The 21,050-nt window shown below is 45.6% G+C and overlaps 2 protein-coding genes across 3 annotated transcripts in view; one reads left to right on the top strand and one right to left on the bottom strand.

Annotated features, from left to right (window-relative positions):
• Positions 1 to 18,156, bottom strand: part of LOC119649261 — a 29,240-nt gene extending 11,084 nt beyond the window's left edge. Inside the window, exons 1-3 of one of the 2 annotated variants that reach the window (XM_038051347.1) lie at positions 18,009 to 18,156; positions 6,851 to 7,023; positions 6,456 to 6,647 (exon numbers count right to left, since the gene is read on the bottom strand). In XM_038051347.1, coding sequence (XP_037907275.1) covers positions 6,456 to 6,647; positions 6,851 to 7,023; positions 18,009 to 18,146 — 503 coding nt within the window. In that variant the 5' untranslated portion in view covers positions 18,147 to 18,156. The remainder of the gene's footprint in view (positions 1 to 6,455; positions 6,648 to 6,850; positions 7,024 to 18,008) is intronic. The other variant, XM_038051348.1, reaches the window with a different exon arrangement.
• LOC119649260 overlaps positions 1 to 21,050 on the top strand; it is a 238,399-nt gene that overhangs the window by 161,587 nt on the left and 55,762 nt on the right. The window lies entirely within an intron of this gene.

Genomic DNA, 21,050 nt, shown 5'->3' with positions numbered 1-21,050 from the left:
CGGGAGGAGGGCTCTGGTTTACACCAGCACAACTAAGTGACGCATCCGCTGCGTTTTCCAGGCTTGTTCCAGTTTTTGCAACTTTTCCTGTATCGCAATTACTTTTCCGTTTATCGCACTCCAAACTGCTGCTGAACTCAGCATCTCCTCCACGAAATTATGCGGTCCGATAACTGTGTTGAGGTCATAGTTTAACCTCCCTCCTTAATTTGCGAATCTGAGATAGTGGAACATAACATGCTCCGAGTCTTCGGGTGTAGCGGCGCATCCGGGACAGTCGGAGGACTCATTCAATCCAAAAAGATACAATTCCTTCTTATATAAACCGTGTCCCGTAAGGAACTGCGTTAGGTGGTGATTCAATTCTCCACGTTTGCGCTCGACACATTTCTCAATACACGGAATTAGTGTATGGGTCCAGCGGCCTCTGTCGTAATTATCCCGCCGTTGCTACCATCTCCTTTCTAGTGGCCTCTTGGGAGCCCGCAGCCACGTCAGCTTCACCAGATACCATCCTATATGCACTGCACACTCTCGGCACGGTTGGCCGATATGCCGTACTTACCCATCCCTGGTTCACTGTGTTATCCACTGCGCACGTCTATACCTGATCCGCGTATAGCAGGTTGGATTTCACCACCCCTGGGATAAGCAGCCGGCTAATAGACTTTGGCCCTCCAATATTAGACACCATCGTTGCTAGAGATGGGCTAGCCTTTGCGGCCTTTCGTGCGCATAGGCCAGGTGCCCCTTGAAGAGCAACTTGGCATCGATCATTACCCGCAGATAACTAATGATCGATTTTGAAACGACCTAGTGGTTACCAACCAGGATTATGACAGTATTGTTTTTCCTCCGATTGGTAATAAGGACCGCCTCCGCCTTATCTTCTACCAAGTCCAATTTCACCATTTGGGGCTATGCTTTGATGATATGAATGGTTTCGCTTGCTTATAGTTTCGCGACTACTACCACTGCCAAGTCGTCTGCAAAACCAATAAATGTTACCTCGTTTGGCACGCGAAGGCCGAGCACTCCGTCGTATGTTCCACTGGGGGGACCCCAGTACGGAGCCTCGGAGAACATCTGCTGTCTCAACATATTCCCGTCCCTCCCTCCCCCCGTCGTCCTTCTAGTAACAAAGAATTCTTTCCGAAGGTTAACTCTCTATTATCCAAGCTAAGTAACCAGGGACACCCACCCAGACTGCCCTTAAAAGCAACCCCAGTTGGCCGAGTTAAAGGCATTCCTGACATCTAGCGTCACCACCGCGCAGCACTTCCCAGCGGCCAATGCCTCCCGGGTCAGGTCTACTACCGTTACAATGGCGTCGACTGTGGACCGCGCTCTGCAAAACCCGCACTGCCTCTCCTATAGACCACCCGCTAGCTCGACGAATGGAAGCAGCCTGTTGTATATCACCCTTTCTAAAATCTTTCTCATAGTGTCTAAACGACAGATAGGGCGATATGGAAAGGGTGCCCCAGGTAGTTTTTGGGGCTTCGGGAGCAGCACCAATTTCTGCCTTTTCCGCTGCGCGGGAAACATTCCTTCCACTATCTACCATTCAAAAGTACTTATCAACAACCCAACTTCAGGGCATTGTTCGGAATTCCATTGAATCCCGGAGCCTTATTATTCCTAATTTGTCCACAAATCTCCCGTAGTTCCTCCTCGGTAACCCCTGGGATTGTGCAGACGTGCTGTTGGACTTTCTTCCTCTTGTGAGAAAAGAATTGCGATTATTTTGAATAAGAGTCACGGGCACGTCGTTTGGGGTGGTTTTTGTTCACAAATCTTGTTCATTACAAACTTGTATGCAGCGCCCCACGGGTTCGTATTTGCCTCAAGGCACAACTGCTTGTGTTCCGCCTACTTTCCCGTATAGTCTTCTTAAGGCTACTCCGAAGATCGCCGTATTCTTCTCCGACTGCCGATGCTCTGGCTTTTCTTTAGCTCTTTGGCAAAGCCTCCTCGCTCACAGACACGATGGCCCTGCACAGCGCGATTTCTTCGTTCCACCAGCAGTTTGGTCTTCTGCTTTGGTGAAGCTTCCGTCACAGTATTGTGGAGTCGCATGCCTCAGCGCCGCTCCCATTGGGTGGTAACCGCCATGAATGTGTCTTCTTCGAAAGTTCCAATGGACCATCCTGGCTATCCTGGCTTTTCCATTTCTGTTACTCACTCGACTATCGCCCCTTCCGTTCCTGATATCGAGAAAGGTGGCCTGGTACTGTGGGCGCAGTGTTCACTCACCTGCCAGACCATCCCTCTCGCCAATGAAGTACTGAGATAGGTCAGATAGACGATTCAGCCTCGAAAGGTGGCCACGCATCCAACGTTGGCTAGTACAATGTCCAGCTCCGCGAAGATATTAAACAAGATTTGGCCCCGGTGTTTATTACTGGACTTCCCCAGTCTAAGGTCAACGTGTTGAAATCGCCGGCGATGATTTTGGATCTGTACTCCCTAGCATCCAACACTAAGCTGTCTAGCATAACAGCTGTAGATATAGACGCTCTTGGTTTGCCGTTCACATGCCCCGCGATTACCCTTGATGTGCAAAATGCATTCAACTCCGGCAATTAGGATCGAATAAGGAGGTCTTGGAGACGTACCCAGTTACTAGGTTGCTTTTATAGACAACTATCTAGCAAAAAGAAGGCTTTGATACGTCAAGCCCCCGCTGGTGTTCTACATGCCTCCGCATTGACCACGATCGTGGGATACATCGAAAGATTCTTGCATTAAAGCATCTGAAATTAGCATGCCTCTGACAGGGATAATATCAAATATTGAGGACCCTTGAGGCATCTATAGGTTGATTATGGTTAATGTCAGAAACTCTAGACCCTATGCAGTACCACTTTGAAGAATTAAAATTAATATCACATACAATAATATGGGAATGATTTACAAGACTGCCACCTTAAAAGTGTGTTGTGGCTTCAGAACCATCGCAGACGACGCGGCTTAGGGCTAGTCAGATGATGCCCACCTTAAATTTGGGTGATAAGATGCCGCGCACCTATGATGGTCCCGTTTTCTCCTGCCCCCCTATTGGCTATCGAAATCCGACTCTGATTGGTTTCTGGAATATGCGTGCGCTCTCCGGCAGCGGTATTGAGGATCCCCAGAGTGCTCGCTTCCTCTAACTCGAGAGAGAATTCCAACGATATTAGCTGAATATTCTGGGCTTAAGCGAAATAATATGGTGGGACTGTGAAGAGTTCTACTTCTTGCGGGATTCTTTTGTACCCTTGGAAGCTAGGCAGACGCGAATCTGATGGCGGATTGTTACTGACGGCTACTGCAAGGCGGAGCTCTTTTTACCTGACGAAGGACAAGATTTCGGTCCAGGTTAAGGAATGTCACAAATGTATAGTGCAATGCATCAACGCCGTTCATTGCCTCCGTTTCTAAGGATTGTCGTAATTCTGGCTGATTGCGAAATCGTGGATTCAGATCGATGAGTGGAAGGGATTGAAGGCTTTATTGACCGCTATTAGTAATACCGGCAGCGATGCACTCGAACTCCAGCATGAGCGAAATACTTGAAAGTTCAGCGTAGTGTGCGCCGCGACAAAAGATAATTTCTTTGTAGGACTGGTCAGCAAAGCAGAAGATTCCGCAGTTATTGGTGGTGATTTTAACCCCTGTAATTAAATTGGTCCCTGGTGACTTACGATTTTTAAGCCGATGACATGAATAGACCGCTTCCCCCACCCTTGGTGGTGATAGCATTTGCCCATTGTCTTCAATTGATAGAACCTTCAAACCGCCCATGATCTGATTATTGAGCAGATCATTGATTATCGCTCCAATATATCCACACGATCGGAAATCAGATTTCCTTCTTCATCTTGACAGGATGAGCATTTAGGCTTATAAGGCTTCATCTTGCGTACCGGGCGCAATTGCTCTCTACATTTTTGAATTCATGGCCTATTAATTCACTCAGGCTTCCTTTTTAATTCGTCCAAATTACACCGGACGGAGTTTCTGTCCTCATTCTTTGAGGTTACTGCATTCATCATCGAACTAATGGTTCCTACCTTTTGCAACTGGGTCAAACATGATTGAGGTCGCACCAAAGATAGCGTTTCTTATGTGATTGTGAAGATCATTTGACGTTTGACGACGTTTAATCTCCAGAACAGTTGGTATCTGCGGGTACTGCGGTGTTCTTTCTCCCTTATAAGTGTTGCGGAGGACTTTCTTCTGGATTCTTTCAGTATTCACTCTCACCTGATTGTCAGAGGAGAGTCGAGGTGGTATTGTCATTGAAGCCCGGAGCACCAAATAATTTTTATTGCTGCCAATATGTTCTAACATTCAAGGAGGCTGGGATGTGGCATCGTTCGACTATCACGATTTCAATTTGATTGCAAGTAGTCCAAACTAGAAATACTTACGTTTGTTTGTGGACCACCCTCCACGCAAACCGCCATTCCCTGTGACCCCACAAGTGGAATAATACGTAATCTGCTATATTTGGTGGTTTTATACAAGCGTTGGAATACCAGTTCCGTATCTACTTGGGGCTAAAATCTCAAAGTATAGTTTTGGTTTTATATCTGGGACAAGCTTCGTTCCACTGACTCATAGAAAGTATGTTTCTCTGACTATGCAGTCTTCTCTGTAGGGGTGTAAACGTTAACGAGGCTTATATTTCGGAATTTGCTTCGCAGAATACATTGCCTTTCCCTTATGTTTTAAAAGCTAATAACAGCAAGTTTCATCTTTTAGCTGACTAGGAAACTACTTCAAACACACCGTTTACTGGATGGGCGCTATTCTATGTGGTGTAGTAGCTCTTCTCCAGAAAACGAAACCACATCGGGCGCATCTCGTGCACCGCTATGGCATCAGCCTTATATTGGGTGCGATAGCGTATCAGCAAGTTGCTAAGTAGCATCGATTCATACCGAGAGCACATGTTCTATGAAGAAATGTGCAATTCGTTTGCCATTTTTTGTTGCTGGGTCCATCGTTGAGCATCCCAACGAACCCGAGGCTCCTTTTGTTACATTTTGTTGTTTTCCATAGAGGGTTCTCAACTCTATCCAACCCCCAACCTGGACGATCAGTTCCCACAATTTTCTCCGGAGTGTTGACGCGTCTTCATTTTTATCCATCTGCAGGATGGCGTTGAGGACAAATCTCCCCTCTCCCCCTTAAAAAGTCATGACGCCTCAAAGTGGGGCTTCTCTGATGTCAAAACCTTTGAGTTTAATTTTAAAACCTACACCGGGGGTAAAGGAAAGTATGAAGGAAGGAGCAGGGCCCTCTCTCAAATCTCGTTAAAACATCGTTGCAGTCACCCTTTCTTCACTCTTTCAGTGGGAAGGAGGTATTTTGATATGTTCATAGTAAAAGTTGATTCGTCAGCCCCACTTCGGGGGGAGGAAAAAAAGAGGGTGCATACGATGAAGAAAAGGTATCCTTTTCCTACACCGTTTACGAATTGTGGTGACCATCTCCGGTTGGAAGATTATGGTGCCCCGAAAAGAGAATGTTTTCAAATCATCAATAAACTTATTGGTCGTCATGATGTGAAAAAGCCGAGCGGTTGTTCAGATTTATGACCCTGCTGAACATTGCGTTCACTTTACCAGTGCTTCGCTTCCCAAAGTCTATGTAAATTTTCCGCCCAGTACACTCTCATTTTCAACGTCAATATATTCTTTAAAACCTTTCTAAATTCAAAACTTTCAAATTGAAAATCAAACGCTTTGGAACCGAATGCATAAATATCTAACATCTTTATCTAATTGAATGGAGAAGATTACACTCCTAAACCCACCGAAAACCCACTCCCTTCCCGCACATGCCGATAGCTGATGGTTAAAACAATTCAGTAAATCAATAGAACACATGTCGATACTGTCATGCTCAGGCCAGCTAGCAAGGATGCATTACGAACTGCACAACGTCGACTACAGTCGGCCCCATTTTATTATAGACATAACATGCACCTTTATGGCAGGCCATAAACTTCATCATGGCGAGAACACCAACCAAAAGGATGCGGATATACAACGTGATGTGGAACGGCGTAAACTTCAGCGAACCTCCGACAATGTGGTCAGTTACGGTTGAATATTGAGAAGGTCGACGGACCTGCTCTCCCTCAACGCATAATGCTATATGAACACCGGGAATCAGCGTGGCTTGAAAGTAGCATTTTGTGGTACTGTCGGTCTATACCAGCGCCAGCGGTGCAAGTACATTCCGCGAATAAGCTCAGATTTATATCCACTACTAAAACCGCAATATGGTATTCCAAATCAGCGGAAATCTGAATAGGAGATTTGGACCAATTTATAGATACATACGCTCAGGAGAAGAATCGCACAATTCGCCAAAATTGACAACTCAGCTGAGCTTCCCAGCGGAATACCCACGGCTATTCACAAAATTCATTGATTAGAAACCATAACTGACAGCCCTACCTTAAATTCTCCAGAAAAGGGAATGCATCCAACAAATCATCGACGCGGTATTCCACATTTTTCAGGCTCAACTTCTCCAGATATCTGCATACTTCAATGAAATTCCTCAAACGCCTGCCGGCCACATAAGGATTCTTGTTCGGAACAATTTGACAGGAATCGATATGAATCTGCTTCAGATACTTTTGTTTGCTGGAACGATTGAACAAAGCAAAAGCGAACAAGATGAAATGTGAAGGATAGAAAACAGAACCGCAAACATTATGGAACAATGCCCTCATTTCGGTCAATAGGATGACTTGTAATCTATCCTGGTGGATACTTTGTGTTTCGAGGACGTTGTTCTTCAAGAAAAAAATGGGAGGAAGACATGAGTTCATTTGTGTTATATTTACCGACGTAGCTTTTTAAGGATGACCGCAATACTCCCGAATACGTTGTTCAAACGTATTGACTTAAGGGTGTCCGGGAATCTGCAAATGAATTGAAGTATGGCCCGGGCCTCGCAGTCGTTGAATGAAACGCACTTTTTCATAGCCTCGATGATGGTGCGCCATCGTTCGCAGACCTGAAAATTGGAAAAGAATTGAAATAATGTTGCTGGCGAAATCTATAATAAAAGGTGGGGTGGGGTGGGGTGGTTCGTTGACTTTTGTTGTTTGGAAAACATTCTCTTTTCAGAGAGATAAAATCAGAAGCTATTCATTATATGAAAGGAAATCCTTATAGATCGATATTCCTCTTAATTTTTTGATTGATTTGTCTGGTGCCTCGTGCCAGCAAATTTGTGAGTAAATATATTTACGTATCCGATTTCTGGAAATTTATTGGGGCAATAAGACCTTCACGCTCGGGCTAAATAATTTATGGAGTATCTGGACAATTTTGCTTCGCATATTCTTTCCATTTTTATGCACCTTTCTTGATAGTGATCCTCCCTTACATTCTAATAACAAGAATTACACTTGTTTGCACGAATTTCTTCTATTATGGTTGGAAATGCTGGCATACCCCTTAGTTAGTTTAGTTAACTGGGGGGGAGCCGCAGCTCCGAGCACTCAGGCCATTGTTAGGCCCATTGTACTATCCCCGTAAGTTGCCTATTCAATGGCTTTCCGCCTACGGTGTTCGCAGGCTTTAGAGAATTTTAGAACATTCTCCAGAGGCAGAGAGTGTGCAGATTCTTCATTGAAGAAAACCTTGCCAAGGTGTCTTCATCTGAGATCTGAGGATGCCGGGCAGCTGCATAAAAAGTGCAGAACCGTCTCCTCCTCCTCCTCACATTGGCTGCACACAGCCGAAACCACTTCTCCAATCTTCTCCATATGGTAGTTTAAGGGGCAGTGTCCCGTCAAAAGCCCTACTAGGGTGTTCATGTCCCACTTCTTAAGGGACAACAAAAATGCCGCTCTAGTGGCTCTAGGCTCCTTCACAAGGATTTTCGCTTGCTGGCAAGAGTCCAAATTTCTTCACTCGGTTGCGTGAATCCTAGTAATTTCACCCTTCAAAGTAGACTTGACAGTAGATGGTCGGATTCCCAGAGCTGGTTCTGGCCCCACCATTGTGGCTCCAGACCCTCGGCGAGCCAGTCTGTCAGCCTCCTCATTACCGGCGATGATAGAGTGCCCCGGCACCCACATCAGGAATGTTCCGTTCAGTCGGTCAAGTTTCAGCAGCACCTGATGACAACTCCACACCAACTGGCTTGATATGTTGTTCGCATTCAGTGCTGATAATGCCGCCCGACTGTCGGAACAGATTCGAATGGTGCGACCCCTCCATTTTTGTCGCAGACATTCTTCTGCTACCAATGAAATGGCATATATCTCTGCCTGAAATATGGTCGTCATTTTTCCGAGGGGTCGGGCCAATTCTATAACCGGATTCTCCGAGAACACCCCTGCGCCCGATCCATCCTCCGTGACTGACCCGTCGGTGAAGATTATTAGGTCTGTAATCTGAAAAGACTCATGGCCACTTGTCGACCATTCTTCTCTTTCGGTGATAACGACAGTGTATGTCTTTTCAAAGACGAACCTGGAAACGCCGTTGGCCGCTTTCCATTTCACTTCCAAGTGAATGGGGGGTAAATTTAGGATAGCTTCAAGTGCCGCAGGCTGCGTAGTACTCATTGCTCCAGTAATACTAAGGCAACCAAGTCTCTGAATCTGCGTTAGCAGCTTCCTGCTGGTAGCAAAGTTCAGTATTGGCCACCAGACGACGCATGCATACATCAAAATGGGTTTTATTATGGATGTTTACATCCAGTATATCCGTTTAGGTGAAAGTCCCCAGGTCTTACCTATCGCATTCTTACAGCACCAGAGCAATCTGCAGGATTTCTGATATTGTTCCTGGATATGATGCTTCCAGGTTAACTTGGAGTCGAAATGTACTTCTAAGTACTTGACTGTTTATGCCAGCTGGATTTCCGCTCCTGTTATGGTTGGTAGCGTATAGCTGCCCCACCTGACGTTCCTAGTGATCATAAGTAGTCCAGTCTTCCTAGCGTTCACCGTGAGTCCATTGCACCAGCTGTGGATTACATGCAGAGTTGCATTCAAGCGGTCACATACTGTGTCCGCAAACTTGCCGGTAATTATTACGGCTAGGTCGTCCGCAAGTGCTTGCGCGAAGACTTTTTGTCCTCCAGGAACCACAGCAGGGTATCCATTACCAAGAGCCATAACAGTGGAGAGAGAACCCCTCCCTGTGTGCAGCCCCTGACACATCCTGCTTCAATAGACTTCTGGCCGACCGACATGTGGATTTTTCTCCACTCTAGCATGTGAAGGATCCAACTGATTAGCAGCGGTTCGATTCCATGCTGTCTTGCCGCATCACAAATTGCCGCGAATGAGGCATAATTGAAGGCATTTTCGATGTCCATGAATGCGTCTTAGGCGTATTCTTTTTCGGACATCGCCTTTTCAATTTTTGCCTTAAGTTCATGGAGTGCTGTCTCCGTGGACTTGCCTTTCTGGCAGGCGTGTTACCTATGGTGAAGTGGCCACTTAGGAATGTGTGTATCCCTTACGAACCGATCTGCTAGTCTTCTAGTCCTTTTAGCAGAAAGGACGTTAGGCTGATCGGTCGAAATCCATTCCTTCTATTACAAGCCCAGGGATGATGCCATCCGGACCGAGTGAAATGCCCATTTCACTCGCTCCAGTGATACTACTTTGCATGCCAGATTCCAGTCTCTCGGTTGAGGGCTGTATGCACCTGTTGGCCCCGAGATTAGATTTTGGATGCTGCCTGGCAAGTGCACTTCAAGCAAATGATTTGCCGTTTCTTCGTCGCTTTCTGTGTACCTCTCGTTCTGTAAACGTAAATAGCCCAGTTTCTGGCTATGTTCTTTGACCAGAATCCGCTTCAGCTTTGAGGTTGCCTCAAGAGAGTTAGTCTCCTCGCAAAAGCGTCTCCAACATGATCGTTTAGCCGATCTTATGCTCTTCTTTAGAGCCTTCTAAGCCTCTTTATAGCGATTCCAGCTAGTGCTCGATTCACCCTTCAGAGCACGATTAAGGAGCATCCTTGTCTTTCTCCTCTGTTTTGCCAAATCCGAGTTCCACCATGGTGTTTTACCTTTCTTTGGCATCTTGAGTGGACAGCTTTCTTCGAAAGCTTCTCTCATGCTAGTTGTGATCATCTGGGTTGTCTTCTCAATTCCAGCAATGGATTTGATCGTGACTCGGGCGCTCAATTCTATTTGATACATTGCCCAATCTGTCTTCCGAAATGGAGTGGGTGGAGGTGGATCCATGCCCATAACAAAATCAATGCGTCTGTGATCCGAGAGTGTGATATCGTTTGATACTCTCCACTCTCCGATCAGAGCCGCGATGTCAGGAGATGCCACCGTGATGTCGATGACCTCTCGCCTGACCACGTTGAAGAAAGTGGGTTCATTACCCACATTTAGGATCTGCAAATCGGTTCCTAATAGATACTCCAGTAGTCTCGATCCTTTTGCATTGATGTGCGAACTTCCCCAGCATATGTGGTGAGCGTTGACATTACATCCTGCTATTACCCCCATGCCTCTACTTTTGGCATATTGGACAGCTCTGATGAATGTTCCACTGGGAACGTCTTCTGCGTCGTAGGGGAAATATGCAGAGCACCATAGTATCTCTTTATCTCCCTGTTGACTTTTTATGGTTAGCTTAGCCGATGTGGTGTCGCCATCACATAAGTCGTTAACCAGGTTAGCCCGGAAGTCTTTGGAAACTACCATGGAGGTGCGGTGTCGATCGCTTCCATTGGCATACAATAGGTCAGCATGTTGGAAGTTTAGGCCCCTGACTGCCCCACCAACAACCCACGGTTCTTGTATGAGGTATACCCCTAGTCCGGTAAAACAATAATGACAGTTTATTATTTTTATCTATATCTAAGAGGACAATAAAGGAAGAGAATCCATTTAAATATCATCCCAAGAAGGAGAAGAAGAGAGAGGGTAGGGAGATTAAAAGAATGAAGTTGACTAAGGAAAGAAGTTAAGGCGGCTTTCGCAACTGGGACTAACGTCGGCGTCAAGATTGCTAATGAGTTTCTCGATTAACAAAGAGAAAGGGGGGGAGGCACAGAAGATGCGAAGTATACTAGACTCAGTTTACATGAAAGTTAACACAAAACTGGCGCCGCCGGTCTAATTTTCTCCCGCGCCTTTATATTTCTTCGTCTATCAGCCTCTATCACCTGGCTCTTCCATAGTAGTAGTATTGTCTGGAATATATGGCGTCAGTGAAAACTAGTGACCGTAGCGCCATTTACTCGTATCGGCTAAATGATGAGATCCCGTGTATTCCCTGGCGGGTGTGGGAGCTTTTCCGAGAATTAGTTGTGTTGCCACATGCCTCCCCCAAACGCTTCTACCATACTAGATATACCGCTCTTGGTGGTATAGTCTTCTCGATATGGATGCTCTCGCGGCGGTGATTGTAGTGCTCCAGAGTCTCGTATCAAGTAGGCTGGTTTGAGTGTGCCCGTTGAAATTGTTGCCTCCCTATCGGGTAGCTGAATGATGTAGTACTTCTCCCAACGTTTCAGAACTCTGGAAGGTCCATCACAAGGTGGTTTCAGAGGTCTCTTGACGCCAGCTCGTAAAAAGACGTGTGTACAGGAGGAGGAATTTTGGGTCAGTATACCCGTCCTGGTTGATGATGGTCAAAGTCGGCCGATGTCATCATGTTCACAGTAACCTTCAGTTTTTCTGCTATTGGTTGGATCGTCTGTGTTGATCACTATTCGAGAAAAGAGTTCACCTGGAAGCCAGAAACCGCTGTGCGCGGATCATCGGACTGGGCCATGATAGTGCTTTTCAGGAATCGATGCCAGCGTTTGACGTATCCGTTGGCTTGTGGATGGTAGGACGAGATTGTTGAATAAGTTCGACTCGAATTGAGATCCTTGGTCAGTTGTAATTCGGTGAGGTATACCGTATCTAGCTACCCAGCGGTCGTAGAATGCCCTGGTGATAGTTTTCGCTAAAGTTTCTTCGGTTGAAATAGCTTTTGCCCAATGTGGGCACCTGTCGATCATAATCAGGCAGAACATTTTTCCCTCGGACGTAGGTAAAGGGCCTATGGTGATGAGGGGGACGTGTTTAAAACGACCCGCTGATGGGAAAGCTCCTCTGGGTATGAAGGTGAGCTTGTGGATCTTCGATAGTTGGCAACCTGTGCAAGCCCGCGATAATTCTCCAATCGTGATTGACCAGAAGTAGCATTGAGAAACAAGCTTTTGAGTAGCTCAAATGTCACCGTGGCTGAGACAATGAAGGCTGTTGAAGATACTTCTTCTGAAGTCGGCTGGCAAGTAAGGCCCTGGTTTTGAGGTTGTTTCAGACAGAATAGAGGTTTCTGTACCTGGGATGGCCATTCATTGGAGTCGAAGGTTCGAATTAGACTCTAAGTTCCTCAAAGATGAGTCGTCTCTCTGTGCGCTGGCTAATCTAGTTGTGTTTCTGGGTAGTCTTATTTCTTCCACCCTAGATAGTACAGCACTTGCCCTGAGCCTCGTTGAATAGCTTTGAGTAGAACCAAAGTGGTTGCCAAGTTCCGTTGACTCGCTGCTAAAGAACAGCTCTCATACCGTGATCGGACGAATCACGGTCTAATGATATTTCTGCTTCTGGATCTGAATGACCTAGTAGTGTAGCCCTCTAAAGATCTGCTTTGCGTTTTTTGAACACAGCTACTGCAAAGTTGGTCCAGAGAATCGAGGACTTGTAGTTCTTCTTTGACATGTGTAGAAATGCGTTCAGCGGATTTTGTGTGGTGACTGCATGTGGAAGGCATCTTTGATAGAAGTTCAGAATTCCGAGGAATCTTCGTAGCTGCATTACCGTCTCCGAGTGTACGTAATCCTGGATTGCCTGTACCTTGCTAGGTAGTGGTAACACGCCTTGTGATGTTACCTTGTAGCCTAGAAAGTCGAGTCGAGTCGAGTAAGTTGCTCTCCATTTGATCCGGTCCAACATCAAGTGGATGTGGACCTAGGATCCCTCATATTTCAAACAATAATTTAGCTTTAGTCTAGCTTAGTTTTTGCGATAAGGAGTGCGTTTTCCACCTGGCCGAAACCGTTAGTCCCTCTTATTGACTCCTTGCTCTGGGACCCTTTTAAAGACTATCCTGAGGAACTGCTTGTGCTTCAAATCGTCTTTTGAGGCGATGAGCAAATCGTTCAAGTATGTGAAGACGACGGGTAGGTCCCTGAAAATAGACTCAATGAATCGTTGGAAGGGAAACACATTTGAGTGAACTCGTTCCAGATAGAGCTTAAAGAAAATATGTTTGCCGTGTAGTCCCACGTTGAAATCGGCTATGTTGTGCACACCGTATCTATCAGGTACTGTGTGTATGTTGAGTATTGTTCAGCTTTTCTATAATATGCAAGCGACTCGACCGAGGATTATTGCCCCTTGATAATTTGCTGTGGGAAGTATTCTATCCTTAACGGTCACGGTCTGGCATGAAGTTTTTATGAAGTGCTCCACAGTGTGCTTTAGTCGTTCCTTAGGCTATGCAGGTCTTGTCAGTTCAGGAAACTAGGTGAGGAGATGCTGAAAACGGTTGCCGAAACTGTTGTCGAAACTGTGGGTAGATTGCTTGGCATTACTCTTCCTCTCCTGGTGGGTTTTACTATCAATTAGCTGCCGATGCTGGAGATCTACTAAAAGACCGCGGATAGCCAAAGAAAATATGATCTGATACTATATTTGTGCGATGGCGAATTACCATTGAAGAGGTCGCCTTGGGTTGAAGTCCATAATCCTGTTGATTCGACCGAAAATCTTCAAAGTGGTCCTATCTGTTGCGTAGAGAATGTAAGATTGTGGTGTCGCCTTAAAGTTTTTAGGTAGGGGCAAGACTAAGACAGCTGCCTCCATGTCGTTGAGATCGGTATCTCGTTTGTCTACTAACCGTTGATAAAAAGGCCGAATGGTGGGCCAGCAACGGTTTCTGCAATTAAAGTTGTTGGTTGGAGTTTAATTTACATGCACTGTGGCATCTGCGTGCTTCTGCGCCAAATTTATTATGGTAATAAAAATAGCTATCGTACAATTTGGACTTTGAGTACACCCTCGCGTTGCTTCAATGCCATAACGGTAAAACGGTTCCTTGGTGGAACTGGGAACTGCAAAAACTCAGGAAATCAACCAGGCGACTTCTGAAACATGTTTGCAAAAGTATTCAAAAGACTGATTAAACTTCCGGAGCTCACAGCGTGAATATAAGAGGCTCGTTAAGTTTTCGAAACGAGACTCCTTTAGAGCTCACAATGAGGAACTGGAAGGGGAAAGAGAGACTTCAAGGCTATTCAGAGTCGTTAAAAGGGATCAGATGGACTCTCTTAGAAAACCGGACGGTACTTTCACGAGCTTCAGACTGAAATGGATGGCATCTATCCAGCAATGCTAAAGGAGGGTATGGAGCACAACTTCTAAGAAATATTTCTCGAGGATGTCTTGCGCTGGGCTACGTGCCGTCCTTTTGGCAAAAGGTTAAGTTAGTCTTCATACCGGAACCTGGGAAAGATGACTATTCTGGTGGAAGCTTTGGAGAGACTGGTGGGGCGTCACATTCGTGGAAACGCATTTAGGTCGCACTCATTTAATGAAAACCAACATGCTTACTAACGTGAAAAGTCCTGTGAGTCTGCTCTTTGTTCTTTGATTACAAAGATAGAGGATGCAACTCTAAAGGGTGGGTACGCGATGGGGGTGTTCGTGGACATTGAAGGGGCATTTGACATGCTGTCGCCACTTCTGTGGAGTATGCTGATCCACTCACTACTATGCGAACTGCAAAATTTGCCAATACACCCTTAAGCTTATGAAAATGACGTCACTCTAGATAAGTGTTTTTGGAACAAACATGTAGAGGTTAAGACGAAACGAGCTCTCACAGCTTATAGACTGTACAGAAAGACCTTTGCCTCGACAAGGGAACTCAGGTCTCATGTGATAATGTGGATATACGTTGCCATCATTAGGCTAATTTTCGCGTATACATCCGTATTGCGTTGGATTAAGGTGAGATAAAGAGACTTTCAGCGTAACCTAGCCGCACTGCAAAGAACTGTATTTCTGGGTATCACCGGTGCCATGAGTACGATATCCGGCAGCTCTAAATGCATTACTCATTTTGCAGGATATATTTATTCAAAGCACTGCAACGCGAGCAGCTTATAGACTAATTCGATTAGATCTATGGGGAAACAACGGATGTAGGCGAATAAATCCAGTTCTTACAACGCTATCCGATTCTCGTGTTCCCACACATCAGTTTAATAGAAGATATGAAGTTTTCCTGAACAGTAGAAAGAACTGGGAAGTCCCAGAGGAATGCGTGGCGGCATATACGGAAGTCTTCCACACCGATGGCTCAAAAACAGAACAGGGTTCTGAAGCTGGAGTGTACCTCTCAAATAAAAACAAGAAGTGGGCTTTTCCTATGCAACTGGTTTTCAAGCCGAAGTTTATGCGATCCCAAGGCCGGAAAACTGGTAGATTGACGAGCGGTTGAAGGGCAGGCGCATCGCAATCCGCAGTGATAGCCAGACTGCATTGAAGGCATTGAGTAGTTCTTTGATCACCTCGATAATCGTCTAGGAATGCAGAAACCGTTTGAAGTCTATCTCTAGATGCAATACGGTGAATTACTCTAGGTACCTGGTGACTGTGGCGTTGAGGGAAATTAAATGTCGGATGCTTAAGCGAAAGAGGGGCCAATCTCCCCATTCCAGGACTGGAACCAGCAATTGGAATACCAGTAGCATTGACAAAGTCTGTCTTCAAAAAATGGGTAGAAGCTTCCCACAATGACCGGTTGCAGAGCCTAGATGCTGCTAGATATACCAAACTTTTCCTGCGAGAATCGAACATGCGAACCGCAAGATTTATTCTGTCAAAAATCAGGAGGACTTGCAGAAGTATTGTGGGCATTCTGACAGGCCGTAATTCGCTAGCTGGGCATATGTTCAGAATAGGAATTATTCAAGTTGATACGTGTCCCTCCTGTAATGAGGAAGTGGAATTCATCAATCATTTCCTATGTGAATGCCCCGCCTATGGACTCATCAGGGATCAGATGTTTGGTGTCGATGTTCGCCAGTTGCGACGGGTAGCATCACATCCACTAACAGAGATCCTGCGATACGTTAACGAATCCGGAATATTCCATTAGATGGGGGAGACGAGCACAATGGGCAACACTTCCTGAGTGCTCAGAAGCTGTAGCTTCTCCCCACCAGATTCCAGGTGGATTAAATATCGATTTTTTTTTCGAGTGGGGTTTGGTGATTGGGTTTACACATTTAGTTTTGGAGACAGGCAGGGGTGAGCTATCGAACTGTCAACTAAACCCTTCCTTGTCAACGATGACATGGAATAGTTAGTTACGATCTACGATAATTCCCCACTAGAAACTGAAGATGTTGCGCATACCTTGATCGCTTCGGGCTTGACGAGCGCCAGATTTCCCAATATGCAAGATGAACTGAGAGGATATGGAGAACACTATCCTTAAACGCCCGAAATTGCTCGCATACCGGGTGAACATGGAGACTTTCGGCGAGTTGCAACTGTCACTAGGTTAGCGCGGAGTACATGCTAGCTTCATAAATACCTTGTACTGTGGTTGAAAAATTCATGCGGGCTATTTACGATGTGCTAAAGTAGGAGAAATTTCAAAGAAAGGTCATGAATAACAACGTGGGCTGCAGTTAGTAACCGCCCCTGCCTGCGACGCAATATCTCAGTGACAGTACAGTAAGCGAATGGGAAGGGAGGGGTTTTAGTGAGTAAGAATTTCACATAGGCCGAAGGCAGTGGTAGATTTTGAACTTTCTGCCTTCGGGCAGTGATAGATTTTGAATTTTTACTTTTTCCAACAGTTAAAAGAAAAGTCAGACAGAAAACCAATTTTAATGAGGATTGGTTTCGTCTTTGTATTTTGATCATGTAAATTAGGACGGAATTCTGTGAACTAAGCGAGAAAACTATGCAATTTTGACCGCAATTTTGCAGTTCTAGTACAGCCAAAGTAGATGTTAGTTTTTTGATCATTTTACTGAAGAGACGATGAAAAGATACGTATCTTGGATATGGTGTCGACATAGCATAATTTCATTCTTCCGTAAGAGTCGCTTCTGAATCTCCATTAATTATTATGAAGGGTAAAAGCCAATCGGTTGAACACTATCAAATCACCCACACCACCGTTACTTGCATCTACCCCCTGTCAAAGTCTTAATGACGAATTGAAAAGAAATCAGCGTTCCCTCGTCATCCATTAGTTTGGCTGGCCACAATCAGCCACGAATTAGTTGAAAAGCCATTATTGTTCGTGATGTAATTAATAGCATTTCCAGCTAACCCGTCTGTTAGTTACTGCTCCTACTCCGGTAGCCCCTATTTGCTCAGCTAATTGATTAACTTAACTTATTAAACAAATTGCCGTTGAATAGCTTTGAAAATTCAGATTAGGATTTTCAGACGATGGCTTTTTGCTTGTAATGACCGAAAACACAATTACTGACTGCTAAGCGCACCAGCTAATACCAACTCATTTATTCTAAAGGGTTCACTCCAAATGGGGTCGTTACGCCAAAAACATTAATATTCATGCTTGAAATTTGGATTTTCAAACCAAAGTGGTTCTAATAAGAAGTTACGACACTGGTGGGAGAGAACGCCGAACAACGCCTGGATTTGCAATTAAATGCTAATAAGGAGCAAATGAAATTCCAAATCTTATGGTGGATATTATTAGTGGATCATCTGGAATAATAGTCAAGCTTACAAGGAACGACTGCTGGTTTCCATATTTGACTTCAAATTTGTTTAATCCCTCTGATTTCGACTACGCTAGCTGACAATTACCGACGGCAGGCTACCATGCTGAGATTGTATCTCCTTGGGGCGGATGTACATGCCTAACAACCAGGCGCCAGAGAAAAAATTTTTGTACAATTTTCCCAGTCTCGAGAAACCATCCAAAATACTGGGATCATTTATTGAAAATCCTTGAAACAACTTACCAGGACTAAGTTTTCAATTATCTCGGCTGGTTCGAAGTAACCGAAGATTTTTTCCAGAATTTTATCAGTCAGACGGTCGAATGGCGACTCTCCGTTTTCAAGCTCAGAATTATCTTTTTCGGATTCCGGGCGAGACATCTTGACACTTGTGAAATACTAAGGTTCTCCTACGAGAACTTTCAAAAACTCATGTTGTTCTGACTTATATAATCATAGCCCTCTCAAACCTGTTCTCGAAATTTGAAGGAAAGTGATTTGAATGTATCTTTTAAGGTTTTGTTTGCAAAACAAAACCTGATTAAAATCGGTTCAATGTCTGTCTGTCTGTCCGTCTTTTTGTTTTTTTTCCGGAAGTGAAAATCTTCAACAGACACTGGTCTGGACACACCAGCGTGTGGGATTTTTACCCATTAAAACCACCCCAGACTCCCTCCCTACGCCGCGGACCCACCATAAGATATTACATCACGGGGCGGAGTCAGCTCATTCTAGCTTAGTCATCTTTCTTCTATACGAGGCGCACACGGCCACGCTTTTCCCCTCTCCTCTGCCTTTCGCAGTTTGGTTTGAATAGATGCGATCATGATATGCTAGCATTTTCGGCACCTGATTTTCTGGTACCAGCACTTCTCCTAGAGTGTCCTCTAGTTTCCTCCTTTCTTCCACAAATCTGGGGCAGTGGAAGAATACATGCTCTGGGTCCTCTGGCACTCCATCGCAACTTGGACAGTCGGGTGAGGTCTCCAATTTAAACCTGCGCAGGTATTGGCGATATCCTCCATGCCCCGTGAGAAACTGGGTGAGATTATAATTAATCTTACCGTGTCGTCTCTCCAACCACTCCTTGATGGCAGGAATAAGCCTGTGAGTCCGCTGACCCTTTCCCGAACGTTGCCATCTATTTATGGATCTCTCCCTCTCAGCGTTCTTCGTATGTAATAAAGAAGAGATTGGCTTCGCATTCTATATATTCGCCATCTCATCTGCCAAGATGTCAATCGGCACCATTCTAGAGATGACGAATGCTACATCATCTGGGACAGTCCTGAAGGCAGAGCATACCCTCAGGGCTGTCCTCCTGTATACTGCACTTAGTTTGTTAGTGTTAACTGACATCTGCAATGCCTTCCTCCAAACTAGGGTCGCATAGAGCATGATTGAGGCCACCACCCTGGCTATAAGCAACCTAGAGGTATGCCGTGGTCCTCCCACGTTCGGCATCATTGGCCAAGCCAGTAACCAATTTCATGGCATCAATGGTTGATCTGACTTTGCGGAACCCATACTGCCAATCTGAAATGCCGCCTTGGCTCTAAACAACCGGGAGTAATCTATTATAGATTACTCACTCTAACATTTTCCCCACCGTGTCCAAAAGATATATGGGTCGGTATGAGGATGGCTCACCTGGAGGTTTACCAGGCTTAGGCAGAAGTACCAACTTCTACCGCTTCCAAACCGCGGGAAATATTCCCTCGGACATGCACCTTCGAACAACCCAGCGAACATATACCGCCTGGATTTCACGGCAAGCTTAAGAGCCTTATTCGGTACTCCGTCCAGACCGGGTGGTTTATTGTCCCCTATTCTGCTGCAGATCTCCAGCAGTTCGTCTTTGGTGACTGGAGGAATTGCCGCCACATTCAGAGGTGGTTGGAATATGTCGGTGCTCTCCTCTTGCTGCGGAATCGTCCCATCACGATTCTATAAGCACCCCCCCACGGGTTTATGTCGGCTTCTGAGCACAGCTCCTTAAAGCATTTCCTCTTACTTCGCTGGATGACGAGCTTGAGGGTTTTGCGGGCTGCCTTATAGGTGCACTCTTTTTGCCCCTGATCGACTCTACCTACCGCCCTCTGAGCCGCTCTCCTGGCTCGGTGGCAGGCTGCTCGAAGGCTGGTCAGTTCAGCATTGCACCAGTAGTTTGGTTTTCTACTGGCGAATGAGCACCTCCTAAGCATGGACGCGTCACATGCTTTGGCGATGCATTGAGCCAGATGGACGGCTCTTTCCGTAGATGCACCTGCTTTATCAGGTTGATCTAACCACATCTCTATGAAGGTCTGCTCATCTAACGATTTTGCAGACTAGCCTGAAATCCTTTTCGGTTTCGGGCATGATAGCTCTTTATCATGTGGCTCGACACATGTCTCAAAGAAGATTGCCTGGTGATCGCTGTGGGTGTAGCGTTCGCTGATGCACCAGGACATAGCACGTGCCAGCGCAGTGCTGACAAAGGTCAGGTCTACAACCGAGCCTGACCCCCCTTTCTGAAAGGTGCTTACAGAGCACCTTCGTTAGCCAGATCCATGTCCATCTGCTCAAAAGCTTCTAATAAACTGCGCCCCCTAGCATTTGATTCTCTGCTACCGCACTCTGTAATGATTGAGGTTTATTTGAATAAACCTCATTTTCTCATTGCAGTGAGCGCCATCCTAAATTCCGGACATTTGCCACTTCCGGCAATGTGCCGGTTATCCTGTCCGTCTTTTGTTCGCAGAATAGGCATATGGGGTCCCTATTGCACTTTCTGGAAACATGGCCTTTCACCCCCCACACCTCTTGCATCGATCGGATCAATCAATGCTGCTGGTGCATGCCTTCGCGAAGTGCCCAAACATGAGGCATTTAAAGCACCTCTTTAGTGAAATTTGTTCTTTTAAACGGCACAGAACTCATCCAATCCCGACTTTTCTGGCAGCCAACAACATCTGCGCTGCCTCCGATGGTACTCGTATTGTGGTGGTTTATGTGCCACCATAGGCTTTTCGTAGGCCCACAACAGACTCCTTTGTAAGTTCTTTCAAGTTGAATTGCTCCTTCAGAGCAGTGCAAATTTCGCCTTTCGATGTGACTTCATCGAGATCCTTACATTGTATATAGATCTCATGTTTTTGGACATACACTTCGGCATTCTCCCCAAGTGAGTTTTTCACTTGAGTGCGAAAATCATCAGCTTTGCCCACGCTGGATCTTTTCAGCTCGAACATGAGATCTCCTTTCTGGGTTCTGCGGATTCTGTTCACAATTCCGCTTAGATCT

Source organism: Hermetia illucens, chromosome 2 (assembly GCF_905115235.1).
Source record: "Hermetia illucens chromosome 2, iHerIll2.2.curated.20191125, whole genome shotgun sequence".
NCBI lineage: Eukaryota > Metazoa > Arthropoda > Insecta > Diptera > Stratiomyidae > Hermetia > Hermetia illucens.
Note: the sequence above shows the minus strand (reverse complement) of the source record. Positions and strands in the feature narration are given on the sequence as shown.